Source organism: Manis pentadactyla, unplaced genomic scaffold (genome assembly GCF_030020395.1).
Source record: "Manis pentadactyla isolate mManPen7 unplaced genomic scaffold, mManPen7.hap1 scaffold_583, whole genome shotgun sequence".
In the NCBI taxonomy this organism is placed as follows: Eukaryota; Metazoa; Chordata; class Mammalia; order Pholidota; family Manidae; genus Manis; species Manis pentadactyla.
The window spans coordinates 19,137-41,607 of record NW_026644970.1 but is presented as its reverse complement, the minus strand read 5'-3'; the positions used below and the strand labels follow the sequence as shown (position 1 = coordinate 41,607).

Sequence of the window (22,471 nt, the reverse complement as noted above, 5' to 3'; positions counted from 1 at the left end):
CTATGTTTATCGCAGCACTATTGACAATAGCCAAGAAATGGAAACAACCTAAGTGTCCATCAGTAGATGAATGGATAAAGAAGATGTGGTACATATACACAATGAAATATTATTCAACCATAAGAAGAAAACAAATCCTACAATTTGCAACGACATTGATGGAGCAAAGGGTATTATGCTCCTTGAAATAAGCAAAGTGGGGAAGACATATACCAAATGATTTCACTCATCTGTGGAGTATAAGAATAAAGGAAAACTGAAGGAACAAAACAGTAGCAGAATCACAGAACCCAAGAATGGACTAACAGTTACAAAAGGGAAAGAGACTGGTTAGAATGGGAGGGTAGGGATGGATAAGGACGGGGAAGAAGAAAGGAGGTATTATGATTAGCATGCATAATGTGGGGGGTGGGGGAAAGGGGAGGGCTGTGCAACACAGAGAAGATAAGTAGTGATTCTACAACATCTTACTATGCTGATGGACAGTGACTGTAATGGGGTTTGTAGGGGGAACTTAGATTAGGGAAGAGTCTAGTGAACATAATATTCTTAATGCAATTGTAGATTAATGATAAAAAACAATATTAGCAAATTGAATTCAAAAATATATCAAAGAGATCATACACCACGACCAAGTGGGTTTCATCCTAGGGAAACAAGGATGTTAAATAAGAAAATTGATCAACATCATCCACCACATAAACAGAAAGGACAAACACCACATGATCATCTCCATAGATGCTGAAAAAGCATTCAACAAAATTCAACACCCATTCATAATAAAAACACTCAGCAAAATGTTTATAGAGGGCAAGTACCTCAATATAATAAAGGCCACATATGATAAACCCACAGCTAACATCACACTGAGCAGCGAGAAGCTGAAAGCTTTTCCTCTGAGATCAGGAACAATATAGGGTTGGCCACTCTCCCCACTGTTATTTAACATAATACTGCAGGTCCTAGCCACGGCAATTAGAAAAAATGAAGAAATACAAGGAATCCAGATTGGTAAAGAAGAAGTTAAACTGTCACTGTTTGCAGATGACATGATATTGTACATGAAAAACCCTAAAGACGCCACTCCAAAACTACTAGAACTGATACCAGCATACAGCAAAGTTGCAGGATACAAAACTAAGACACAGAAATCTGTGGCTTTCCTATACACTAACAATGAACCAATAGAAAGAGAAATGAGGGAAGCAATTCCGTTCACAATTGCATCAAAAAGAATAAAATACCTAGGAATAAACCTAACCAAAGAAGTGAAAGACCTGTACCCTGAAAACTACAAGACACGCTTAAGAGAAATTAAAGAGGACACTAACAAATGGAAACTCATCCCATGCTCTTGGCTAGGAAGAATTAATATCGTCAAAATGGCCATCCTGCCAAAGCAATATACAGATTTGATGCAATCCCTATCAAATTACCAACAACATTCTTCAATGAACTGGAGCAAATAGTTCAAGAATTCATATGGAAACACCAAAGACCCCGAATAGCCTAAGCAATCCTGAGAAAGAATAATAAAGTGTGGGAGGGATCTCACTCCCCAACATCAAGCTCTACTACAAAGCCATAGTAATCAAGACAATTTGGTACTGGCACAATTACATTGCAACAGACCAGTGGAACAGATTAGAGACTGCAGACATTAACCCAAACATATATGGTCAATTAATATATGATAAAGAAGTAATGGGCATACAATGGGGAAATGACAGTCTCTTCAACAGATGGTGTGGGCAAAACTGGACAGCTACATGTAAGAGAATGAAACTGGATCACTGTCTAACCCGATACACAAAAGTAAATTCAAAATGGATCAAAGACCTGAATGTAAGTCATGAAACCATAAAACTCTTAGAAAAAAACACAGGAAAAATCTCTTGGACATAAACATTAGCGACTTCTTCATGAACATATCTCCCCGGTCAAGGAAAACAAAAGCAAAAATGAACAAGTGGGACTATACCAAGCTGAAAACCTTCTGTACAACATAGGACACCATCAATAGATTTAAAAGGTACCCTACAGTATGGGAGAATGTATTCATTAATGAAAGATCCGATAAAGGCTTGACATCCAAAACATATGTAGAGCTCACACACCTCAACAAACAAAAAGCAAATAATCCAATTAAAAAATGGGCAGAGGAGCTTAACAGACAATTCTCCAAAGAAGAAATTCAGATGGCCAACAGACACCTGAAAAGTTGCTCCACGTCTCTAGTCATCAGAGAAATGCAAATTAAAACCACAATGAGATATCACCTCACTCCAGTAAGGTTGGCTATCATCCAAAAGACCAACAACAACAAATGTTGGTGAGGTTGTGGAGAAAGGGGAACCCTCCTACACTGCTGGTGGGAATGTAAATTAGTTCAACCATTTGTGCAAAGCAGTATGGAGGTTCCTCAAAATAGACTTACCATTTGTCACAGGAATTCCACTTCTAGGAATTTACCCTAAGAATGTAGCTGCCCAGTTTGAAAAAGACAGATGCACCCCTATGTTTATGGCAGCACTATTTACAATAGCCAAGAAATTATTATGTAAGTATTATGATTAGCATGTATAATGTGGGGGGTGAGGAAAGGGGAGGGCTGTGCAGCACAGAGAAGACAAGTAGTGATTCTACAAAATCTTACTATGCTGATGGACAGTCAGTGACTGTAACAGGGTTTGTGGGGGTGATTGGTGTAGGGGAGAGCCTAGTAAACATAATGTTCTTCATGTAATTGTAGATTAATGATAACAACAACAAAAAGATTCCTGTCACGGCTGGTGGGTTGGAACTTACCGAGACTGACCCTACTGGTCATGCAAAAATACATGATGCACACAATGGCGACGGGATGTTCAAATTCAACTCGAACACAGAAACCTACACATGGGCAATTTCTGACACATGGGATTCCCAATGGGCAACCAGAGTAACAGAAAAATTCTATTCCAATGGGTACTCATCTCACCATCCAGGGAGTTTAGCCTAAATAGAGAGCATGTCTCCATTGTTACCCAACACTCCCGACTGTCACCCAGCATACATCACTCAGAACAAATACTTGATAATTAGCTAGAAAGCACAGACCCAGACTCTCCCCCTTCAAATCCCGCCTCATCCCCTTCACTCTACTCTGGGCTCCATATCATACAAAACACCCTTGCCTTCCTAAACCTCACTACTGCCGCCTTAAAGCCAACAAATGGTTTCCTTTGTGCATTTTTAGCTCGGCCCTTATTCTCTGCAGTTTCTCTTAACATCACAAATTATACCTTCTTGACCTCAAGACTTCCTATCAACCCAGTTAACAATGTTCCCTTAAGGGAACCAGAAACAGACAATATCTCACTCCCTTTATGTGCCTGCATTTTCCAATTCCCCTTATTAATGTCTCTCTAGGGAGAGGCAATTGCTCTTATAACCAAACCATCTCTACAACCTCCTATTCATGACTGGGAGACTTTCTCTGGTGTAACGGCACTCTCCTAAATGAAATTCTACCCAATCAATCAGAACCCTGTTTTCTTGTGACTATTGTCCCTCAAATAACATCATACAGCAGCTCTGAAGTACAATGGTTGCTTCCTCACTGCAGAACCCGCTGAGCAGCCTTCCTTCCCATTATGGTCGGGATACCTTATCTGCCTGTGCGGAGGAACGGGCCTCTCAGGAGGAGCCTTAGGACACACCCAACGGCAGTAGATGGCCTTAATGCCCAGCTGCAAACTGCTTTAGATTCCACCAGCGAATCCCTGTCCTCACCTCGGGGACAAGTTACCTCTCCACCCCAAGGGACGCTTCAAATCAGGCAGGCCCTCGATCTTCTAACCACCGAAAAGGGAGGGACCTGCCTCTTCCTTAAAGAAGAATGCTGTGATTATGTCAACGAGTCAGGACTAGTGGACGAAAACGTACGCTGAGTGGCCGATGTTGCAGAAAGTCTCAAAAGGTCCCCTACAAAGACTAGTATGAAGGGACTCTTCCAGTCCTCTCTCCTCACTTGGCTCCTGCCTGTCCTCGGTCCTTTGCTCGTCATCTTTCTTTTCTGTACCTTCCTGCCCTGCAGAATTAAATTCATTCAAAATCAGATTAGCAAGATTTCTACCAGACTTTCAACCAGCTCCTCCTTAGGGACTACCAGTTGCTGAAGGATGTGGATGAGACGAATGCTGAAATTCCTTCGCCATCCTGAGACTGACGGCCCCTACCTTGTTTGATCATAACTCTTCCCTTTTGTGCCCCCATCGCCGCCCCCTTCCAGCGGGAAATAGCCAGAGAAATCAGTGACGTCCCGTCGCCCATACCAAATCAAAAAGGTAAGAATGTTAGTCAAAAATGGCGCCTGACCCCACACTTTTCGACCTGAGATGGCGACCGTTAAGTTTCAGTTTCCCGAGATTAGGTTCCGCTCCCCTCTCATGACGCAGAAAATTCTGTGACACAGACCGGTAACGTCCTGCCAGCTAACCCCAACGATTCCATGCCCAGTCAGCTGGTGCCAAGTGCCTTAATATAAGGAGATGTAAGCCAAAGCTGCCCAGCCCACGGCTGCTGCACTCACTCTCGCAGGCAACCACCTCGCCACCTCTTAATAAATCTCTTGGTTGAATATCTGCTCCTCGGTGTGGTTGTCTCTTCCCTTAAGGAATTAGGCAGTCCTATTACTTAGGATCAACCAAGCTTCTGGAGGCTGAAGACGGGCCCCAAGAGAAGCCAAGGGAATGGCTGGGAGGAAGGCACACAGACCAGAGATGACTGCAGTGTGGTTAGCATGGCCTGGTGGGGATCCGGGTGGTGTCCCAGAATCCCAAAAGTGGACATGATAGAGAAGCTGGTGAACTTTGTGTAAGGTGCTTAGTTCGTAATAGTATGCTGATGTTAGATTCCTGCCTCTGTTACCATAGCCATGATTCTGTAAGATGCTAATATTAGGGGAACCTGGTGAGAAGTGTAGGGAAATTCTCTATATTACATTTGCAAATTTTCTATAAATACAATGTTAATTCAAAATAAACAGTTGTGAAAGAGGAGAAGCACATGGATGAGATGATATACTGAATGTAGGGTGTGAGATAGTCAAGACTGACTCACCGTTCTTCCCTGAGCAAGGAGAGTTAATGTCTAGGGGTCGGACCCAGGCCCGGGCAGCTAAACTTTTGAAAAAACCTAGGTGGAGAATTCCCGACCTTCCTGCTCCCCTCAGATGAAGAAACCTGATTGGCTCACATAACCGTAGTTCACTCTTGTGCAGTGATAGTTATAAACACCCAGTTTGCAGATGAGGAAACTGAGGCAGCCTGAGGTTTGAAGGCGGGGTGACCTAAAGTCAAACAGCCCTGGCTGGTGCTATGGTTTGCATTTTCTGACCACAAAGTTGTCCTCCTACTGATGAGTGAAACCTAAATGGAGAGTAAGGAATGTTAGAGATGAGGCTCTTCCCTCTGGCCGCATGTGCCCCTGGGCACTTGGCATCCTGAGCTGAAATCTGTTAGAGACTTGGCTACACATTTGAAGCTGGACCACCGCTGGCTGTGGGCCTGCCGCTGTGCCCCTCACTGGCTGGGTGTGTCCCAAGCACAGCAGAAGGGCCCCAGCCTCACGCAGCAGCTCAGGAACTCCTCACAGACCGGGTCCGGGAGTGAGCAGCCCCCACAGGCCATTCTGCTTGCCTTTCCCTCTGGGTGGTTTGACCCTTGCAGGCACTTGGCATATTCACGTGTCCTCAGTTCCCTCCCGATCCGTTTCCCACCTGGCCGCCCCAGAGCCCAGCTTTCATGCGGCCTCTGCTCCCTCGACCAGGCATCTGGCCCTGGGTCTTCCCAGGCTTTAAAGGGAATCCCCTTCAAAATATGCAGCCTTCCCCCTTCCTCATGCTAGGCGCTGCCGGGAGCCGCTCAGAACCGCCAGCCTGATGGTGCAGTTGCGCAGTCGGATGGAAGGGGCTGCACAGTGGCTTTCCAAGAGGAGAACTGTCGATACCCCTCCTGCTCAAAATGTTCCTTTTAATGAATTTGCTTATTTTCGTTTAAACTCAAGCTGTCCATTCAGGGAAGAAGCCATATCCAATTCTCCCTGAAAATTTTAAGTACTGGCCCTATAGGAAGTTGGAAAAAATCACTCCTGTCCTTGTGACTACCCCTGATGATGGGAAAGAGAGACCCAATGAGTATTGGACCCACGTTTATGGGAAAAATGATAGGGAAAAGTTACCTGGGTTCAGGTTCCTTCCTCTGCCCCTACGTGGCCTCCAAATGACATACTCAGTGATTAATGGTGACAGGTGGGTACAGAGAACAAATGATATTCTTTGGCTAGCCCACCAAAGAAGGGCCTGGCAAACTATAAAACAAATGAGAACAGGGTATTACCTAACTCCTGATCAGAAAATTCTCCATTATAAGTCTTACTGAAAATGGGTCCAAGGCACAGTCTATAAAATTTGTCCCTGCCTACCAAAGAGTTATCGTGTCCTTTTAGAGAGAGCCTGTTTCTTTCCTACAGGACATGGAGAACGGGAGTATAACTATGAAAGCTTGTGGGCCATACATCAAAATAATAGAATAGTGAACTTTAGTCATCTGTAAAGAAACCAAGAGTCTGGCACCTACCTAACCTTTGTACGATTTTCTGGCCGCAGTAATTAAGAACAAAGTTCACTTAGAAAGAAGTGAACTGCGAAGACCTGCCAAATGACATAATCTCATTCTCCAAACTCATGTAACCGTGCTATGTGTCAATTAAATGATTAATATCTATATGTAATCAAAGAGCATATAATCAGGGTGCTATTTTTCATTAAAGGCAAGGCTCAGCTTTTGCTAGTGTCTGTGTTCTCATTCATTTCAGTGAGTCACCGACGTCATCTATCCTTCAGGGACTCCTGGACTCGGTGGAGCTGGACTCCCGCAAGGTGCCCTGAAGCTCATGTAATCGCTGTGCTCCTGTAGCTTCCCATCCTCATCAGGGGCTAACGGATGGGGTGGAGGGGTATCAGGGAGGGGAAAGAGGCAGACCGGGTAAGCGCAGCCCACTCTGTCACTTAGGCCACCCCAACACTGCTGGCTTCTAGGCACGGGGGGAGGAGATAAAGAGCCCCTGTCCCCAGAAGCAATTAGCAAAGACATGATCCAAGTGAACAGCGACACAAGTCTGGCTAGTAGAGCACGTGGCATCCTGGGAAGGCCGAGGGAAGGCAGCGGACCCAAGGGGGCACATTCCGTGTTGAGTGCGGAAAGCTGACCGAGAGGTAAGAGGGGCTTCGTGAAGCCCTGGAGAAAACAGAGCTCGTGGCCTGTCTCACTGTCAGAGGACTGCGGGCCCCCGCTGGCCTGAGGCTGGACGGGAGGGGTCAGGTCCATGCTTGGAAGGAAGGGCTTTGAGCAGCAGAGGGACACAGGACCGTGTTTCAGAAGGGACACCTGGGCGCTGGAGCGAGGGGCCCGCAGGAACGCAGGCTGCGGCCCATAGTGCTCAGCTGCCCTCCTGCGGGTGTGTCAGGAGGGACGCCACGGCTTGGCCCCGGGGGTTTCCGGGAGGACAGTGCGGCTGGGATGCAGGGACAGGATGACACAGAATCAACGGGACTCGGCAGCGGAACGAGTGTGAGGTGGAGATGGGAATCCACAAACAGCAGCCTGTTTCAGCGGGAAAATGTTCAACTTTCAGTTTGAGACCCGTCGTCTTGATGCCGGAGTTCTTGTTCACGAATCCGAAGAATGAGCTTCACAAACAGTCAAGGTAGGGGAGCAAGGTACAGGCGTTCATTTGGAGATATAGTGAAAGAACGGAGCTACTGGCTCACGCCCAGAGGGGACAAGAGAGTCGGTGGTGGTGCGTTGTCTAGGGGTTTTATAGGCAGTTGAGGATTTTTCAAGAACACGAAAAAAACTTAGGGGTGTGGACTTGTTAGTGGTCCCTGAATATTAAAAATTAACTTAACATAAGGAACTTCCTGCCTTGATTTCTCCCTGGGACACCGGCGCCTTGGTCCGGGAGCACATCAAAAGGCTGCCTGCCCAGCCCCCAAGGTGGGCTGAGATATTGTCTATTTGCTAAAGAATCCTGCCTCTTGAACTTCCTGGGTGTTAAAATGCAATCTTATCTTTAAGATGGAACTCTTCCTGTCTTTTACCATGTCCTCTACAGCTGGGTCTGCATGCTAAGTTAGTTGCTCAGTTTGCAAAATCACCTCGTCAGATTTGAAGGCGGTAAGACAGCACATAGGCCTGGGCCTTTTAGCATGCTAAAGTGAATCTTACACATGGTTACAAATGGTTAGTGTAACTGACACGTGCCACTCTTCCCCATCTGGGGAACATTAACTGATGTCACCGAAGAATGATTCTAGAGCTTAATGGTTAACATAGAGTTTCAGTAGGGACTTCTTTGCCCATTGTTACATTGCTCTGGCCATAAATATTCCGCCCTGCTCTTCCCGGAGGCCCTCACCCTACTCTGACTACACCCAGGGTCCCTGTCTCAGTCTGGCCGGGTTTGAACTGCCCGAGGGCCGTGGAAGTGGAGTGTCCAGGTGGCAGCTGGTTGGTCAGGGCTCTGAGAGCAAGAGCGCGAGCAGCAGATTCAGAGTCCCTGGCACACTGCAAGGTGCAGTCAGCTTGTGGGTGCGCCTGGGGGTGGGGGGCGGGACGTAAGCCCGACATTCGGTAGCGAGCAAGGAGAGCCTCACCTAGGAAGAGCAGTGGGATGCCGCAGGCAGCAGAGAGAGCCTCACCTAGGAAGAGAAGTAGGGTCCGCAAGGGAAAAGGGAGAATGAACAGGCCCGGAAGCCACAGGGCAGCCAGAGTGGTCCTGCCTCCTGCCCTGAAGCCAGAAAGAGAAGGAAGCAAGACCACATCTTGGTTTGGTGACTGGGACGTTGTGGGTAACATTGCAGCATTCCCGAATCTCTTCCTGGCTTCAATGCATCTACATATGAACACGCATTCCTCAAGGGTGGAGAGAAGTACGTCATCTCCGTATCGGTGTGTAACTATATGGTGACCGAGGGCTTATCTGAACCTGAGAGGCGTGGAGGTCTCGCATGCTTCTGCCGGAGGAGAGGGAAGGGCCCCGACCACAGTTTGTAAGCAATATACGGGGTTTAAACCTTAGTTTTCCCTTTGATTTTGGTTTTAGAGGTATTTTGCCCCAGGATTTCCTCTCCCCGGACTTACAGGCTCGCTTGGCGGCTCCTCGGTCTGTGTCTAGAAGAGGATGTGAGCCCGACAGTGGTGGGAGCGCAACCCCGCAGCGGACACGCCGCTCCGGAGACGGCGCGGTCGGGCACGAACTCACTCCTGGGGACCCCAGCCTGCCCGGGGCCGGGAGGAGCCCAGGCCCAGCGCGACCCCCGGGGCCACCGCGCCCTCCGGCCCGTCCAACCGGTACACCAGCACCCGCCCGCCCAGGCCGCGTGGACACAGACACCATCCCGCCTGTCAATGGTCCGCCCGTAGCCCTCAGACGGGCGCACGGAGGGGCGGAGCTGGGCGGTGCCTGGGCGGGAGGCGCGGCCCCTGGGCCTCCAGGCGCACAGAGGGCGGCGGACTCGGACTGGTTCACAGCCTGTGGCGTCCGGCTGGGCTGGGGAGACGACGCTCCTGGAGTCCGCCTCTCTATTCCTGGCACAGCTTTGGTCTGTTACCGCCCAGTCACCGAGGTCCCTCCCATGCTACCCCCGCGGGAGATGCGGGTCAGGGAGGTGAGCCGCGCTGAGGCTACCGTTGGCGGCGCTAGGCAGGGCTTTGTTGGCGCGCCGGGAGCGGGGACGCAGGGTCGCGTGTCCGCAGAAGGGAGCTCTCTGCGGATTTCCTCCCGAGCGTGAGGTCGACCCCCGCCTGGCTGCCTCGCCGACCGGGTCGTCCCTGTCCCTCCGAACGCACGGAGCTCGGTGCTGCTGAACAGCGCGGTTCACCTGATCTTTGCGCACGCGCGCGGGGAGCGGCGACAGCCGTCACCCCCACTTCCGTTTGTAAGGAAGAGGGAGGCTCAGTAACCGCTGGGTGTGCTGCGGGCGTGGTGCGCCCTCCTGTCCCCAGATAGTACATTTAAATTGAGAAACTGTGGCGGGAACGGTGACCGGGACAATCCCTGAGCCTAGCCAGCGGGTGTGGAGAGCGGCGGTGGGCGGGTGCTGGGACAGTCCGTCCGCCTGGCCTCCCGGCTTCTGGCTGCGTTCATGGACGTGGACAAAATCTGGCAATCAGTGCACGTGCCCAAGTGTCCATCTACAGCTGACCCCTCCAGCACAGAAGGGGTGGGAGGGATCAATGTGATGCCCTATGAATAAGCCGTAAAACCGATAACTCACTGTCCCTTTTGTAGAGAGCAGGGAAGGGGTGCCTACTTGCCCAGGAAGCCGATGCCTCAGCGCCTGAGAGCCAGCTGGCTGCCCGGGTTCAGGTGACCGATTCTGGGCTGCATTTTCAGTGAGGTCATTGCTCTGCAGTGTCGGCCTCCTCCCCGTCTCCGACCCGCAGATGTAGAGGCGACGCGATGAGATATAGAGGACCAGAGTAGGCCAGCCAGCGGACTCAAGGCATACCAGCTCAAGAGTGGTGCTGGAAAGGCACCTCTCATATTTATTGACCAGGCATCACATTGTTGAGTGGGTGAACAGGTTTCTAGACACAGTGATTAACATGCTTTACTCCAGGAATGTATTTGCCTCCATGTCGCTGGGGCAAGTCGTCCCTGGAGCCAGGCAATGAGGGGGTAGAGATAGCAAGAAACAGATCTCGGTTTAGATTTAGTGAGCTGCGGCCTGCACCGCAGATTCCAAGGAAGACAGTCAATTCCCAGAGAAACAGAATCCTCCTTGGATGGCAACCTACACTGCAGAGTTTAAATTGAGGCCAGCGATAGGGCAAGAGTGCCACTAAACTCAGCCAGAAACACACATTCCCCGTTTCTAACCCCATCTTCTGTAGGAACGGCCTGTTCTCACTGCTGTTCACCTGCCTAAGGAAATGCTTCCAACAGGATGATCGGAGGCGTCCCGCCTAAGGCACACGTGGCCAGGCCCTGCTCTGTGGCAGAAGTAGAAAATCTACGTGACAGTTCATGTGACTGTGTGTCCTTAAAATTCACTAGTCTTGATACATTTTGAAAGTCCTTTTGAACTTTGCTTATGTGTATTTGTAGTGAAAACGAAAGGACTGATGGTTGTAGAGTTTACTCGTTAAAATTCTCATGATTCAGATTCTTACAAAAGGTGAATGACGGCCCTGCTGTGGACACCAGCTTAGCTGTGGGATCAAAGTCAGTGTAAGGCTGGAGGCACTGGGGGAGGGGTGAGCCTGCCGCACAGGCTCAGGCCTCACCTAATAAGGCGAGGAGACCAGCAGGTCCTGGTCTGACAACATTCCAGGGTCTGATCAGACAACATTCTAGAAGTTCCTAACTAGAGCCCTCCCCCACGCTGGAGGAATGGTGGTAGCTGTCCAGGGCCTGTCTAGAGACCAATGAGAGACCTTCACGCACCCTCGGCTAGACAATCGTCATGCTGCTGTAAATCTAAGCTCTGCCTCCCCTTACCTTCTTTAAAAACTTGCTGCCTGCCCTGCTGGGCGAGACTTCTCCAGCCTCCATTTATGTAGACTGGTGAACCTTGCCTGGGATTGTCCTCAAATAAACTGCCTGGCCCTTTCTTGCCTCTCGTCGCCTGCTTATTTTGGTTGGAATTTATCTTACAGTCAGCATCATCAGTAAGGAGACACCATACCTCCTGATAAAGGGTCCTAAGGACGCATCATGCCCAGGGGTATTCGCACCATCAGCTGCATCTCCTGTGTGCAAACCTCAGGTAGTGTCCATTTGTGCGTCATTGTAGACGAGAGCTGCCCTCTGTGCCCTTCAAAACACTCAAGGTTGGAACACACAAAGAAACATGAGGCAGTGTGCAGGTGAGACAGGACCAAAGGGCCCAAATACTGTGTATATACAATTCCTGAGGCAGGACTGGTCTGAGAAGGGGGAGGGAAGATGGCTAGAAATGGCATTATTGGGATGGCGGACAAAATTGGAAGCCAGTGGTGGATGAGACAGTAGTAGTGTGACTTCATTTCCCATGATTAATCATTGTCCTGTGCCCATGGCCTTGGAGATAGGAAATAACTCATTGAAAAGTCTTGAGGACAAGAAGCCACAAAGTCTGAAACAGAGTCTAGAAAGGGGGAGGAAGGAGTGAGAGTGGAAGACAAGATGATGAAATAGGCCGGATAAATGTTGCAGAGTGAAAACAGTTGGTGAAGTTAGCCAGGAAACGGGTATATGAGAATTCTTTGTCCTGTTCTAATGCAACTTTTGTATAAATTTGAAATTACATAGGAATTGAAAGTCATAGATAGAAACGTCTACCCTGTGTTCAGTGCCGGTTAAGTATCTCCTACTAATGAAACTAGAATTACTCAAGTGGCCAATTCCCCCTGAACACCCGAATTTCTCACGTCGACATTCTGAGGTCATCTGTCAGCAAGGGGCACGTGTGTGGCAAGCTATGGTTTGCTGAGTCCCAACTCTTCCTGCCAGATTTGCTTCCCTTTCTGGGTCCTGTTCCTGGATGAGTCAAGATGGGGTAGATTTTCACATTGGATGCTTGCAGGGACCACTAGGCATAGGCAGGTTTCATAGAACCTGCAGCGGCCTGATGCCCTGGGTCCCCTGCAGACCGGGAACTCCTGCATTGGGGCTGCTGTGGGCCCATTAGATCATGAACTCAAGTTTTGCAGACTTGGGAATGGTTCTCTCCTCAATGTTTTAGGACACTCAGTCCCATCTGGCTCAGGGGAGACTGTGCATCAGCCCAGGATTGTAACCTTTTCATTTTCTTGGCAACTTACTTTGTAGAGGTACAGAAATGGGAGTTTTAGAAGGTGCCTGGAAGGGGAAAGAGTGACATGGTCTGTTACACAGGGAAGGGAACTTGCCTCCCTACATGTAAGGTGCAGCACGGCTGTGCAGCAGATGCTCCCGCAGCTCCCACAACGTCCATCCAGCAACTGGGGTAGAGGCCATGCAGCTTCAGTATTCAAGGAGGCCTCACTTGAAGCTGAGACAAAAGGCAGCGCCTGCGGCTTGGGAACTCGAGTCTGAACTGCAGGCATGACCTAAAGGAGATTTCTGGGAGGTGCAGTCCCGGGAGGTGGAGCTGCCCCACGGATTCTGCATACTGAACACCACTGGCCACGCCTCCGAGGATTCTGGGTGTTGAAGGCCTGGGGCGGTGCCGCGCTGACTCTTCTGGGTACGGGTGAGTTAGTGCTGGACAGCTGAAGAGGGCCTGAGGATTCCGGGTACTGAGGTCCTGAAGCCGCCCCGCCAAGGTTTGTGGGTACTGAGGTTCGAACTCGCCCCGCCAGGATTCGTGGTGTAGACGCGTTGGACCCGCCCACCAGGGATTCTGTGCACTGAAGTCCTGGAACCGCCCCACCGAGGATTCTGGGTCCTGGAATCCTGGAGCCTCCCGCCGAGGATTCTGGGTACGGACGTCTTTAACTGCCCGCCGAGGATTCTGGGTTCTGGAATCCGGCCTGCGCACAGGATCCCGGGTAGTGTCCTCCGGTGGACGGCCACGCCGATGCGTAGAGCCTCCGTCTGCCTCCGGCCGAGGACGCAGAGCCACCGTCCCCACCCGCCGTCCGTCCCCGGGTGAGTAGGGGCCCTGCAGCCCCCTGTCCAGCTCCCTCTTCCGAGCAGGGAGGATGCCGGCTCTGCGAATGTGGCGGGGAGGGTTACTGAGGCCGGAAGCGCCTGCAGGCCGCAGGTGCAGGGGGTCCGTGTCCCAGGGGGAGACAGGGCGAGTCGCCAGGAGAGCCTTTGGGAAAAGTCGGGAGCTGCGGCCCGGGGAGTCCCGGGGTCGTCGGGCGGCTACATCTGGAGGGCCTCTCCCCGCGCGCTGGGCGGAGCCTCCGCCTGGGCGGGAGGGTTCCTGACGCCCGAGGAGAGGGAGTTCTCGAACAGGTCGGACGAGTGGAGGTGAGGGCGGTGACCAGAACGGTGAGCAGCGGCAGAGAGCAGGCGAGGGCCGAGGGCGGAAAGGGGCGCTCACTGAGCTCCGCGTGGGCAGATGCCTCGGCAACTTGCACGGCCGGGTCACCTGGATGCAGGGTCCGCGTGGATCTGCACAGCCTGGGAACCACGCCCTAGCACCCCAGGATATCGGGGAGGCGCAGAGCACTGCGCGGGGTGAGGCCGTGTTCTGAGAACTTCCCGAAGGCCAAGAAAGGAGATTTGGGGGCAGCTTCTAAAGAGCACGGTCGTACAGCGGGAGGTCTGTCCCGGTGTCCCAGGCGACGCAACTTGTGAGCCCAACTCAGACCTTGGTGGCCCTTCCCTACTTACCCGATGTAGGACAGAGGGTGAAGGCTTGCGCTTCAGTCTGCAGATTAGAATGAATAGCGAAGTAACAAAGACGCTCACCGCTGGAAGAGCGCAGAGACAAAACAAAATAAGTTGGTCGCCCCAGTGAGAAATCTTTAAGTCAAAAAGTACCACTCGAATAAAGGGGAGTTGCGGGTAGCCTCAGAAGTTTCACTCGTAGTCTTAAGATTGTGTCTTTTCAGGCTTTCAAGAATGGGGAAAAGCTGGGGCGTTGCTGGGCATACGCATGACTTGTGGTGTCTTTAGCAGAGCGTTGTTTATTTTCCTTTGTTCCTGCCCCCACTGCAACAGAGAATTGAAGGGCAGAGATAAAGTAGTGAAGCAGAGTAGAGGTTTTCTTTAAAGTTACTTACTTAGGGATAAAGTGCAGGTGACCTCAGGGAGGCGAGACACCCTGAAGGGCATGCATTGTATTTAGAGAAAGTGCACACTGAGAAAGTGATGTGGGCGATCTCAGAGAAGAGGCGCTGGAAGGTTCAAGTTTCATTCAAGGCTAAGCACTTAGATAGTGTGGGTGACCTCAGAGCGGTGCATGCTGAAGGGTTGGGGGTTTCCCATTTTATGGATTTTTCACGAATGTGACAGGGCTAGGGAGTGTAGACTAGTTAAGTGGACCCGAAATGATCATCTGTGATGAGATGTTAAGTCTCTTCTCTGTCCTCCAGGTAATGCTACAAAATTAACTCAACACAGGAAATTTAGTGCTTTGATTTCTCCCTAGGGTAGCACCATCTGTCTGCCAGCATGTCACCTTATGACTGCCTGCCCCGCCCCCTAGGTGGGCTGAGTCATTGTCTGTTTGCTAAAGAGTGTTTTAAGAATCGTACTGCTTAATTTCCTGGGTTTTAAAATGCAATCTTGGTTTTAAGCTGGAATCGTTCCTGTTGTTACGATGCTGTTCAGAGCTGGGCTTGTTTCCAAAATTAATTGGCAGAGTCCAGCTCCAGCGAGTCCAGGGATCCCTGAGGGATGAATGGCGTCGGCAAGTGACGGAATGAATGAATGAGGACACAGACACTAGCAGAGTTTCCGAGCTGAGCCTGGCCTGTTTTATTGAAATTTAGCAAGGTTATATATGTTTTGAGTACGCAGTTTCACAAAGATTAGAACATTTGATTCTTTGAGAAAAAATATTCACGTAAAGGTCAATCTTTAGAGATGAGATTATTGGCGCCTTAGCAATTATTAATGTTTTGCACTTGTGCTTGCTGGGCATCCCTAGCGGTTTCGGAACAAACAAGACTTAATTCTCAGAATGTTCCCTCACACCTGGTTGGCTTGGGCCCTACTTGCAGTTTCCTTATTATTGATTCTAAAATTACCGCGGTTACTATTCATTTAAGTATTAAGTATAGCTAAGTCTATTTTTCTAGGTCTAGAGCATTACATGCAGATATAAAGAAAAACAGCAAAACAGTCTATCATCAAAGCAGTGTAGCAAAACTAAGCTGATTGTAATTGCGGGAACTGGAAACTGTACCCTTGGGTAGTTGCCCAGTTTCATAGAGACGAGAGTGTTGCCCCTGGGGGGATGAGGTAAGGGGGTAATAACCAATGAATCCGAAGGCTTAGGGGCCCAGTCAGGCCACCTTTCTTCCCAGGGAGGGCAGGGTCATGTGCTTTTTTAGAGTTTCTTTAAACCATATACAATAATATCTACAAGAAAATTTCTTCAATGGGGAGAGTGTGTACAGTCATGCCAGGCCCTTCCACACACAATATCCCGTCCGTTATACATGCTGGCTCTGTTTTATTGTTTTATTTTTTCACCCGGGACCCAACAGGTCTAGGAGTGATTTAGAAATTCCTCTCAGGGCCGAGTTGGGTGGGGAGAGGGTACTGGGACCCACTCAAACAACCCCTGTTTATTATATGCTAATACTTGTTTCCAAAGTCCTCTCAGGGTCCTCCTCTTGTCACTCCATCCCTACTTTCTGGGGGAAAGGTGGTCTTGCCTCTGGCATTTCTCCCAGGTTATTTTAAATTTGGTTTTCCAATTTAGGTGTATAAATACACAATAACAACATTTCCAAACACCATAATAATAAGGAGAGTTAGCGGGGTTGTTCCTGTCAGAAGTCCACTTTGTTTCCTTCTTGCTGGGCATCTGGGCAGTGCCATCAGGTGGGCAGTTTGGACTGGCTCCCGACAACTAATCATGATGCTTATCTCTTGCTCAGGTTGCAAATTACTTCATTAGGGGCTGTAGGAGGAAAAAAACAGCATATGGTTAAAGTTAAAGAATAAGCTGGGCCTTTTAGCAGGCAAAGTAAATCTTACAGTGGCATGATCTAATTGACAAAATGAAGGCAGAGGCTATGCTGAGATACTTTTATCTGGGAATATTCAAGAATTCCAGGCCAAGTTACTCCAGGACTTTTTAGCCTTACTGTTTAACTCATTAACTATCCATCATTTCTGGCTCTCCAGTTTGAAGTGGCCAAGTCTTTTGAGTCCCTCCTAGTGGGTTTTCCTGGCCTTATTTTCTTTCCACCCCACCCACTCATATCTATTCTTCTGCCTAACAGTCTCATGATATGTGGCCTCATGACCTGAGATATGGTGAGAGATGTTATACCACCATCCGTAGTCTGTCCTGTAGATGTTCTGTAAAATAAACTTAATACAAGCAATTTCTTGATTCAGTTCTCCTCCCAGATAGTGCTTCCCCTCAAACAGTGGGGACATATTTTTGGGGGAGGGGAGTTGGTTGGGAGTGGGAGGGAAGTGAGTATAAGGTGAGGGAGTTTATTTTATTATATGTTTATACAATTTTTTTACTAACGTATGATTGATATTATACTCTTATGAAGGTTTCACATGAAAAACAATGTGGTTATTACGTTCACACCCATTCTTGTGTACCCCGTCCTGTACCCCATTGCAGTCACTCTCTGTCAATGTAGTAAGATGCCAGAGTTCTTGTCTTCTCTGTGCTACACTGTCTTCCCCAGGACCCCCACACACCGTGTGAACTGATCATAATACCCCTCAATCCCCTTCTCCAGGAAGCAGTTTATTAAGGCGAGAGTGTGAGGGAATGACAGAGAGAATGACAAAGGAAGTTCACTGAACCTCTGCTCTGCATGGGGCGCATCCCCTGCTGACTGCTTAAGCCGGTGTCACCTTGCGTCCAGTGTGCACTGGGATCTGCACAGCGTGGGAACCGAGTCCCTACCACCCCAGGCTTTGGGGGAGCCGCAGAGCGCAGGATGTAATGAGGTTATGTTCTGCGAACTTCCTAGAGATAAGTGGGGCTTTCAGGAAGGCTGCTAGAGAGCATGACCGTGAGCTTCAGAGCAATCTGGGGGCACCCAGGTGACAGTGATTTGCGAGCCCAGATCTGAGCTCTCAGCAGCCCCTCCTTACTTATCTGTAATGGGGCAGAGGGTGTTAAGGTTTGAGCTTCAATGCAGAGGATCACAATGACAAAGCAAAGTGACCCAGACACACTGGAAAAGCATAGATATAGAGCGTTGTAGTAGTGAGAGTTGATTTAAGGCAAAAATGTGCACACAGAGTAAGGGGAGTGTGGGCTACCTAAGAGACAGGTGCGGTGAAAGATTGGAAAGGGCTACACACTTAAAAAGTGCAGGCGGTTTTATATGCGGTGAGGGATTTTCAGGAATATAACAAAAGGCTTGGAGTGTGGACTTGTCCACTGGTTCCAGAATGTTCATCTTTGATGAGACACTAAGTTTTTTCTTTTAACTTAGCACAAGACATTTACCTGTCTGATTCCCTCCCAGAACAGCAGTCCTGCCTGGAAGCATATCAATCGAGACCATCTGCTCTGCCTCCAAAGTGAGCTGAGTTATTCTCTTTTTGATTAAAATTCAGTCTTAGCTTTAGGATGGAGTTTCTCCTGAATAAGCTGGGGCTTTTAGCAGGATAAAGTAAATCTTACAAAGGTATGAGCCCATTGACACAGTGAAAACATATCCTGTGCTGAGATACTTCCTTTATCCGGGGAGTATTCAAACATTCCATGTGAAGCTGGCCTTCTGAGCTTTAACGGACTAATTCTCTAACTCTGTCCTTCCTCCCCCTGCCTCACTCCAACTCCCTCGGTTATTGGCGTGGGAGGTCTAGTGAGGCCAGGCAGGTTTTCCAACACCAGTAGGCCATTGGGATGACCGCCAAATAAATGGTTTTAACTTATTGTGGCAAAAATTGTGAGCAAAACCCAGAAGTAGAGATACTATTACCCCACGAATGCATCAGCTTCATCTGACACATCACTTTGCAACTGTTGAAAAAAGTGAAACTCAGTTGAGCAAATCTGAAAATCTAATGGGCTTTATTATATCGCTCAAGACTGGGCAGCATCGCCTCTGTGAGTGGAGGAAGACCCCTTTCGGCTGCAGAAAAGTAAAGGTTATTAAAGGTGGAAAGGGAGCAGAGGAAAGGAAATTACTGGCCAAGGATCCATTGTTTTATGTGAGGATGCCTGAAGGGGAGCAGAAGGGGTCTCAGTATATTTCCCAGTGCTGAGCAGGAAATAACATGTTGACTGGTTAAAGGTTCTCTTCCAGGGAGGGTGGAAACTACCACCAGGTTTGGCATTAAGTCTCTGTTTGCCAACATAGGACCATAAGAAGAGTAACATCTTTGGGCGTGTGGTTTTCTTATGAACACAGACATTCTGGTTTGGTCCACATTCTCCCCCATGTGTGTATGCTGGGCATCGCCTTAGCCATGCCCACTGGTGTGAAGCATGGGCTTTGCAGTGAGACTTCAGACCTCGGATTTGTTACAAATTTAAACTCTCTGTGCCTCAACTTCCTCATCTGAAAAAGGTGGGTGGTAAGTAACCACATCATAAGTTTGTTGTGAGGTATTCCATCTCTGGTGGACAGTGAATGCCCAATAATAGTTCAATAGTGTTAATATTAAAACTTTCTGTTCCAGATGAATTAAGAGGACAAACTTTCTGATCAGTGTCAGCATCACGTCAAGACAGGCTGTGTTCAGATGCCTACATTCTGGGTCTCTTCTCGGCCACTGACCACAGGTTTGGGAATTTCCCAGGACACACTCTTTTAGCCTCCTGCTCTGCTTCCTCCAGTCCTGTGCCCACAGGGGAGGGGACTGTGCTGGGCATAGGGAGGACAGCTGCCTGGGTTGGATACTCCTTGCCTGTTACCTTCTCTGCTGCAAACCAGGAGGGCTTTCCCCCGGCCGTGACTGACGGCCTGTGAGCTGCACTGTGCCATGTGATCTCAGAGCCTCAGCTGCTTCTCAGGCCACCAAGCCTCTCAGTGAGAAACGTTTCCCCAGATCCCAGCCCCTTGCTCAGGACACGTCTGTCCCTGCGCCTGTCAGTGCTGTGCGCAGCCGACCGCATGCCTGGTGTAGAACCGGCCATGTGAAAAACGGTTCAGGTAGCATTCCATGAGCAATGCATCTGTGCAGGTCCTGGGCTTTATGCTCTATCCACGGTTTATCTCTCATCCAACCTGCTGGTTAGGGCTGGAATCTCTGCTCTGCAAAGGAAGAAATCATCAGTGTTACTGAGGTATAATTTCAACACACTAAAACCCTCTCATTTTAAGGTACAGTTCAGAAAGTTTTGATAAATATAAGCTGTTGAGTCTCCATCATCCGAATCAGTATATGAAAGTTTCTCATCACCCCAGGATGGTTTGTTTCCTCAACATTTTAATGAATTATAAGTGGAGGAGCTAAATGTTCCCAGTGTGCCTGGCATTCAAACGTGAGGCATTGCTGACTCTGTGAAGCCGCCGTCGCTGCCTCTCCGTTCCTGTACTGCACGTGTTGGCGCCCAGGAATGTCGGCAGGGGGCCCGAGTGAGAACAGCCAGAGCTCGTGGGGGTGTCCACTCTGGGCCTGCAGAGAGGACTCTCCTCTCATTCCCGTTTGTTTGGGAAGAGAGAATCCATGTTTAAGTTTATAATGAAAAATGCTTAAACATTAATTCAAATATAATGTATAATCTCTTGATACCCTCATCAGCCCAACAGTTTGTTATTTGTGTCTCCAGGCCCCACCCTAACCCTAAGCTTTCTATTTTCATACCGTGTCTTGAGCCCAGTCAGACCTCATTCATCTGCGGACACTGCAGCAGGCTTCCTGAGCGCGAGTGTGGTTGCTTTGCTTTTTAACTCATCTTTGGCCCCATTATCACACTAGAAGTTTAACAATCCCCTAATTTCACCAGCTACTCGGTCCCATGGAACTCTCCCTAGTGGGCTCAAAAACGTCTTTGCAATTTCGATTCCGTGCTCGGGGCCGTTAGTATGAAAGGCATGGGAAGAGAACTGTCTAGTGTTCAGCAGGTACTTTTCACTTCTCTCTCCTGTTCTTTCCTTGTGCGTCTTGGTGAAGGTGCAGCTCCCACGTGTGGACAGGCGTCTCCTCCTTCACGAGGTGACGCGCCATCTCTCTGACTTTGCTGTATGTTCCCCCAACTCCCTCCCTCGCACCTTCTGGGTTCTTCCAAGTAATCTACTTCTGTGCTGCCTGTACCCCTGTGCCCGGAGGACAGATGATGCGCCCACCACTCACCTGACTACGTGGCACTATTTGTGCTCAAAATATAACCAAAAATTAGGACTTTGGGAACAGCGGTGTAGGGAACTCTAGAGACTCTTTCCCCACAAAACAACTGTAATGTGGATATTATTTAAAAACACCTCTTTAAATCACTGACAACTTTCTTACGGCCACTCAGCATTTGGAGAAACATTTATTCAGAACTGTCTAAATGTTTGTAATGATACTGAGAATCTGTGATTGAGCCACAAACTGGGAACCACCTCCCGCGCTGTCAGTGTGACAGAACAACTGACTGTGGCCAGTGCAGATGACAGACAGCGCCCTCTCTCCCTAGGTTTCCGCTCACGGTGGTGATTTCTCCCCGAGTGGCCAGCACCGCCGTTGTCCTAAGCTCCTCCTCCTGCCGACCCTGGGTTCTTAAACCTCTGGCTCAGGTCAGCATGCTTGAGGGGTCTGGTATCTCAGTAAGGCTCTCTGAGGTCATCCTTCTGGGTTTTGCGGAATGGATGTCTTGGGCTTTTAGATTCATGTGTTTCTGAAAGTGTTTGATTCTTCATTTTTTTAAGTCTGAAAGTTTAATTTTATCATGATTTTTTACTGAAGGATATTTGATGTATAATGTTACACTGGATTTAGATCTGCAGCATAGTGATTTGGCAGTTACATACATTATTAAGTGTTCACCCCAACTAGTGTAATTACTATTATTTACTATTGACATAGAAACATAGAAGAAATCTATGGCCTGTATGCTCTATGCCTTGCTTTCACTCACCCACTAATTTCGTTATGATTGAGTTTTTGTACCTCTATCCTCCTCACCTACTTCAACCCCAATCCCAAACCCTCCCTTCCCATGGTAACCACCAGTCCCTTCTCTGAGTCTGGCAGTGAATTCTATTCGTTTTGTTTTGTATAATATGTGAAGTCATATAGTGTTTTCTTCCTCTTCCTGGTGTAGCGTTTCACTTAGCATCATACCCTCCAGGTCCACCCATTCTGTCACAAGTGTCTGGATATCTTTCCTGTGGCTCAATCATGCTCCATTGCATACATGTAGCACATCTATCTGTTCTTCCAACAGTTTGGTTGCTTGTATAAGTTGGCTCTTTTAAGTAATGCAGCCATAAATATGACACTTGTGCCTGTGTTTACTTCTAAGCGTGTCATGGCTCCATGTCTTAGTGTCAGGTCTCTAATCCATTTTGGGTTTACTCTTCTGCGTGCAGTTAAAGCGTAATCCAGTTTCGTTCCCTTGCACGAAGCTGTCCAGCTTTCCCAACACTGCCTGTTTTCCCCACTGTATATTTGTAGTTCCTTTGTCATATATTAATTGACCACATGTATGTGGCTTTATTTCTAGGCTTTGCATTCTGTTCCATTGGCCTATGGGCCTGCTCTGTGCCAGTACCACAGTGTTTTGTGTACTGTAGCCTGAAGTGTGAGAGCATGATGCCCCCATTTTCACCATTCGTTGTTCTTCTTTCTCCAGATTGCTTTGGCTCTTTGGAGTCTTCTGTGGTTCACTGGAAAATACCATTAGTGTCTCAAAATGGATTGC

At 48.8% G+C, this 22,471-nt stretch overlaps 1 protein-coding gene across 7 annotated transcripts in view; it reads left to right on the top strand.

Moving 5' to 3' along the window:
• The first annotated feature begins 12,519 nt into the window (after window positions 1–12,519).
• The window catches only part of LOC130682460 (zinc finger protein 169-like), a 28,948-nt gene continuing 18,996 nt past the window's right edge, over window positions 12,520–22,471 (top strand). For 2 of the 7 annotated variants that reach the window (XR_008995654.1, XM_057496816.1), the window contains exon 1: window positions 12,533–13,659. Coding sequence is in view for 5 of the 7 variants with exons in the window: in XM_057496816.1 (XP_057352799.1) it covers window positions 13,589–13,659 (71 nt within the window). In the remaining 2 variants the exon portion in view is untranslated. Of the gene's footprint in view, window positions 13,660–22,471 lie in introns of all 7 variants that reach the window. The other 5 variants (XR_008995653.1, XM_057496817.1, XM_057496818.1 and 2 more) reach the window with 5 other exon arrangements.